Below are 6,864 nucleotides of genomic sequence, written 5' to 3'. Positions count from 1 at the left end.
GTTGAATGTTACCAATTAAAAAATTATGAAGGCGTTCCGAAATATGGTCATATACTGGTTTAAATATTCAATTATAGCATGAAACCCATATCACTCATAGTAAAACGACATTCCTGATGTATTTCTGCAGTACGATGAGGCGATGCTAAACCCTAAAAATGAATGATCATTAAAATTTGAAAGTATGAATTAGGTACATACATTTGAGTGCCTTAAACATAATAACTAGAATAAGATAATATTACCATACGCAGAACTCTGTAAGCTTCAGGGTTATTTTGGAATAATAGGAATACACTATTTAAACTCCTTCGGCAGTATCGGATAACGGACTAGATAAAAAAATAATTATACCTAATTATAATTATTACAGAAAGCATGAGGACTTAACATGACATTACTTGACAGAAGTGGGACCAGCAACCACGAAGTTTACTTTCAGGAAAAATACTTTTTACGGCAGTCATTAAAGCTCTTTCATAATCCTTAATAATAGTGAGTTGTCCATAGTTTAATGGTAGTACTCTTCTAACTACTCTAAAAAATTACTTATCAAAATTAAGCTAGTTGTTTGATCATAAAATATTAAATAAGGTATGTATGTAAAATTGGACACACTAGATTAGACATCAAAATAGGAGCTGACCAATTATTGTACAAAAAGTAAAATAATATGTTAAGTTTAATTGTATCGGATATATTTTAGATTTTAGATTTTGAGCGGATCGATCGGACTGTATTGATTTTACAATAATGTGTGTTGTTTAATTTTTCTAATTATATTTTTTTGTCTGTGTAAACGATAAGTATTCGTAATAAAGATTCGATTTTCAATTTTCATATAATATATGAAATTTACAAATATAAAATTATTAATTATATTAATTATTAATATTATAATTAATAATTTTATAGATATGTATTCATTTCTATGATTCTATTGTGACAATTATTTCTTTTTAACTAAAATTGAATAAAATATTTTTTCAAAATTATAAAAATAGATTAGGTATGTAGTAACGTTTCTCACGAAACAACCATCGTATTGGGTTATTCAAAAAAACACAATATATAAAGGAAAAGACACACATTTCTGCAGTGTTTGAGTAATTTTTTGAGTATATTTAATATTTTTATATAATAAATATTATACCAAGTAGGTACTAACATAAATACAAAATGTCATAAAAACATGATTTTTTATTACTAAATTGATTTTACTGAATTATTAAACATGTATATATTATTCTCCAGGAATATGTCATCTTCATCGCCATTTATGAGCTGAATTTAATGCAAATATATTTAAAAATATAATTTACAAGAAATGTTAATAGATATAAGTTATATCGTATTAACGCACTATACACTAAACAATATTTTACCGTAAATTTTCTAACATGTAGGCGGTATGGAAAAATATACTATAATAATAATATAATGCAAGTAGGTACACCTACGTGAAACGCTGACACTATCTACGGGAGGTTTATTAACTTTTAACTGCACGAGATAGGACTTTGTAAGAGACGATAATACAAGTACAACTGAACAAAAATCTATTCTCTCACCTCGCTGTGTCCGCAGACCGCAATCTACCGCAGGTAGATTGCCTACCTGATAATTTACTGTTCGCATAACCATAAGCGAAACTCACGGGCAACGCCACGCGGGATGGCTAAAAATTAAAACATTATATGATTTTGATTCTATACCTATGCACAGCGAATTACACTCAAAAGGAGTTAATTAATCACAATTTTTTTCCCGGGCAACACAGGGTTGTTCAGCTAGTAATAAATTATATAATGGTTCATGTAATTAATAATTTATTATGATGTGAATACAAAACAAATACATAGTTATTAGTTATGATACAGCTAGAGTGCAAAATAGTATAATGATACAAAATAAATACATAGGTAGTTATTAGTTATGATACAGAGTGAAAAATAGTGATAATACAAAACAAATACATAGTTATTAGTTATGATACAGAGTGCAAATTAGTGATGATATAAAATAAATACATAGGTAGTTATTAGTTATGATACAGAGTGTAAAATAGTGATATTACAAAACAAATACATAGTTATTAGTTATGATACAGAGTGCAAATTAGTTATGATACAGAGTGAAAAATAGTGATATTACAAAACAAATACATAGTTATTAGTTATGATACAGAGTGCAAATTAGTGATGATACAAAATAAATACATAGTTATTAGTTATGATACAGAGTGCAAATTAGTGATGATACACAATAAATACATAGTTATTAGTTATGATACAGAGTGAAAAATAGTGATATTACAAAACAAATACATAGTTATTAGTTATGATACAGAGTGCAAATTAGTGATGATACAAAATAAATACATAGGTAGTTATTAGTTATGATACAGAGTGTAAAATAGTGATATTACAAAACAAATACATAGTTATTAGTTATGATACAGAGTGCAAATTAGTGATGATACACAATAAATACATAGTTATTAGTTATGATACAGAGTGAAAAATAGTGATGATACACAATAAATACATAGTTATTAGTTATGATACAGAGTGAAAAATACAAATAATACAAAACAAATACATAGTTATTAGTTATGATACAGAGTGCTTTTTTCTATATAACTATTATTATAAAATTTCGGTAGAATAGTTATATGAAACACTGAAACATAGAAAAAATTCACAATACGGTGCAACAATATCATATACTAGAATCACAGATTATAATATTATATGAAAATCATATAATCTGTGCTAGAACAGCCATGGAGGAATACAGAGCTCGCAAATCAGCGGATAAACACAATCGCCCATATTTGTGGGAAGAGACAAAGTGTTTCTTCGTCCGCTTGTTCAGCTGAAGTTGAAGTTAGCCGCAAGTGAACAAGTAGACGAAGAAACGCTTTGTTCGTTTCCACATTGATGGACGTTTGCGTTTCTTCGATAATTCGCCTGTGCTTTGTTCCTCCGTTGGCGTTCTAGGATGATCTGGTTGAACCGTATTTTGAATACTTTGTTCGTCATCCGGGACAACCTCGACTTGCGGCAACTCACCGCGACAGTCATCGCCCTGCGCCAATATCAGATGATCCGCATGCTGAATACTTTGTTCGTCGTTCGGAACCGCCTCGACTTGCGGCGACTGACCGCGACAAATACCGTCCTGCGCCAATATCACGTCAACGAGACGTGTCGACGATATGTTAGGCATAGATGTAGATCGCCTCTTTGCCTTCAGCCCGGCGAAATCACCGCTACAGTTCGACTTCTCGAAGTCTGCCGACCAGTTTCTAAGGTCGGCGAATACTTTTTGCATCGTCAGTTGCTCAGCGGATGGCGAGGATATTTCGGCTTCTGCAGGCATATTGTTACTGTTCTCTTCTGCAATTATCGACATGTCTTATTATAACCGTTTATAATGCGATTAATTGAGAAGTAGAATAATATTCTTCGTTATTTAGAGGTAGGTAATAAATACAATATTGAATTCTAACACGGTAACGTTTATAATGTAAATAATTACGGTACAAAACTAAATACATATTATACTGCCATAACAACGTATCTATATTATTCAATTAGGATCAACTAGACAAAAAGAAAAAGAAAAAAAAAAGGTTATATATAATATCAACTGTCATCAAAATTTCAAACGCTTATAAAACGGTAATGTAACTTTTACTAAACTTCTTTTTATAATTTATTGGTATGAATATTATGAAAATATTAAAATAATAGAAAATATAAAAAATTAATTGCCCATATATTTCAATATTTAATCTGCCTAATTTGATCAAGTCGATCCGTAACGACTAATATATAATAATATGTTGTACCTATAAACGTAATTTTAAAATTAATGTTAATACTTGCTTTCCCAAACATTTTCTACATTTTGTTTTAAGCTTATTCAATATTATCAAAGTAAGGCTTTAGCCCCCCAAATCACAAACACTATTTGTGCCTATATAATAGTATAGTGTATAGCACCAAAACTGACGCTCATATTTACTCTACAGGGTGTGTCCGAAAATACAAGCTTACGATTAGATTTAATGTAATATAATTATTATCATTATCTACAAAATGACTATTACAAACAGAAAATATTACAATTATTAGAAGCTGCAGATATTAGGCACTTACTACTTAATATATTAGTATAATATAATATAATATATAGGTAAATTATAGACAATTATTACATTTCGGTAATTAAAATTAAGTAGAAAAATACGTTCACATTTTATTTTTACACGAAAATGGTTTTATTTATTTTGAATGCAAAAAATATTACAATACCGTCGTCGAACCGTCTGGTAAGCTGAATTACGTTGCCGCCCACGCCGCAAAAAGGGTCCTCGGCCACTTTCACGTGGCCAGACTTCTCTGCCATATACGCACCGAGTACTTCCGGACAAACCGAGTAAAAACTGTCTATGCAACGAAACCAAACATACGATTATAATTTAATATAGCATTTTTATTTTTAACATAATATGATACATATATTTTATTATATAAATGTTTTTTTTTACATACCTTCTTCATACTTAAAAACAAGGTAAATCGCTTCTATCAATATATGAAGGTGCTTGGTCTATCTGAAATAAAAAAAAAAAAACATTATTCGATTTCTGCTTTTTAATCATTTTTAATCACCTATAGGCAAATGCGTACGCGGATCATGCAGTAATGCAGTATGCTCTCGCCGCGGACAGATTTTCTGCACTATCCGACAGCGGAGCAACGGCTGCCGTAGCGTATAGTATCTCGCCGTGGATGGCTTATCCACACTTAGTGACGTAGTCAGGATTATGAAATGGGGGGTGTTTTAAGTATAGATTAAAACCAAGTTTTTACAGTTTTCGTATATTAATAAATTAAGGGTTCAGAACTTGACTTGTTGCACTAAAAATAATCGAAATATGCAGTTAAAATTCTCAAAATATACTTAAATATATATACTATGTAGCAACATTTTTATACTATTTTTGAAAAATCATAAAATATATTGCAATTTTGGTAATAAAAAACTAAAAAACAAGTAGGTATATAAACCTGATAAATAACTTAATTAATAAGTAATAACGAATAACGTGATATGCGAACACCGTGATAAACGAACACGTGCTGAATGCTGATGTTCATTCATTCGTACAATCTGCAATCTAGATGTCAATTATAGTTTAAACACAGTTTTGTCACAAAGAGACTTATGGAATCTTACATATGTGAACATAGGGCCAATTGTAGCCAAGCTCCACCAACAACTTTAACAGCCCTCCACCCCTCCCAAACATTTACTTAATTTTTTTAAGCTTATTCAATTTCATAATAGTATGGTATTAGGCTTCGGCCTCCCCAAATCTCAAAATTATCGCCTATTGTACCTAACCAAACATACTATTTTTTAAGATATTTTTCAATGTTATCCAAATATAATTTTTCCCGACAAGTGTATGTACATTTAAGTTAAAAAGTACACAAATATGCAAATTTAAACTTTGTATTTAATTTTGCCATCTCATAAGACAAATATTTATAAACTGCAAGTAGTCCCAAACCCTATAAACAATATATTTATCAGGAGGAAAAATGTCAATGGGGGGTTCTAACACCCAACCCCCCTGGCTACGCCACTGTCCACACTGTTTGGCATAGGAGCGACGTCTGCAGTGTTGTCTACGACGTGGACAATCGAACCTTCGTTGGCAGACTTCAGCGACGTCTACTTTTCCGGTCGGCAAAAGGGACCCAGCAACTCCACCATAGAAAACATGCCGGTTCCGATCGACCGCGCGGCAAACCAAATTGCTACGGCGAGCGTCGAGGTCGCTCGTCTCGCGAAACCCGATAAAACGGACGCGAAATGAGACACCATTTCACCGTCGACCGTGCTGGTGGCTCCTGGAAAAAACTTTTCTAATGCATGTTGGACTGCGGGACTTCTTACAACGTGGGTGATGGATGAACACTGTCATCGCGAGTACTGAGCACAACATGCACTCTGCATGCTCTGCACTCATCAACAGTCCTAATCCGTATACAGCCGAAGTGCCGAACACGTCGACAACCAACATCAAAGTAACGCTGACAATAGCAATGATATTGTCGTACTGAAATAAAATAAATATTTAAGTAAATAATTTTTATTTATCTAATTCGTCGACGAACGCGTAACACACACACGACGGCTTGAAACAGCGTTTTTCTATATAATATCAAATAAAACTTAGGTACACATTTTGGGGATTGTTTTCTGAGCCCGCTCGACATGTTCCTTTATATTTTCTGGTTCAAAAATAGCCTCCGAAAACTTAAAGAAAAAAACAAACTAATACGACTTAAGCAAAACACAAATACAAATCTAATCTTTCTTAAACGAAAACAACAAATAGTTATAGATAACAATAAAAAATAAGAGAATAGGTACTCTGTAGGGCAAAAAAAAAACGTATACATATAGTCAATGTATGTCACATAAGAAATGTTAAACAGAAATTTACCATGCATACGGACGTAAAATACGGACGCTAACGCCTAAAAGATCATTTTCGCTCAGAATCGTTTTTCTTATACAATGATATTATATCATTTAAATCAAAATTTAAGACAATCCATTACAGTGATCAACTTATAACCTACTGTACAGCAGAGTGACACCCACTTGCCCACCTTTTTTGAACTTTAAATGCTTATAAAAAAAAACTGTGACTAACGATTTTTAATATTTTTCATTTGCCTTTGAAACAATATACTAGGAGCCTTCTATTAAATTTTCAAGCTTTTTTATCCAACAAATAAAATTTTATTGATATTTTTAGAAAAAAAACTAAAAAAA

At 31.6% G+C, this 6,864-nt stretch overlaps 1 protein-coding gene across 1 annotated transcript; it reads right to left on the bottom strand.

The window, feature by feature from the left end:
* Positions 1 to 2,660: 2,660 nt before the first annotated feature.
* LOC100575596 lies at positions 2,661 to 4,620 on the bottom strand. The gene is made up of 3 exons (XM_029491599.1): positions 4,563 to 4,620; positions 4,323 to 4,457; positions 2,661 to 3,401 (listed from the first exon to the last, which is right to left on the bottom strand). Exons 2-3 carry the CDS (start codon positions 4,414 to 4,416, stop codon positions 2,890 to 2,892), a joined length of 606 nt encoding a protein of 201 aa, XP_029347459.1. The 5' UTR covers positions 4,417 to 4,457; positions 4,563 to 4,620; the 3' UTR covers positions 2,661 to 2,889.
* Between the last annotated feature and the right edge of the window lie 2,244 nt (positions 4,621 to 6,864).

This window comes from Acyrthosiphon pisum, chromosome A3, assembly GCF_005508785.2.
Source record: "Acyrthosiphon pisum isolate AL4f chromosome A3, pea_aphid_22Mar2018_4r6ur, whole genome shotgun sequence".
Classification (NCBI taxonomy): domain Eukaryota; kingdom Metazoa; phylum Arthropoda; class Insecta; order Hemiptera; family Aphididae; genus Acyrthosiphon; species Acyrthosiphon pisum.
The sequence above is the reverse complement of the archived record's forward strand: the minus strand, read 5'-3'. Positions and strand labels throughout refer to the sequence as shown.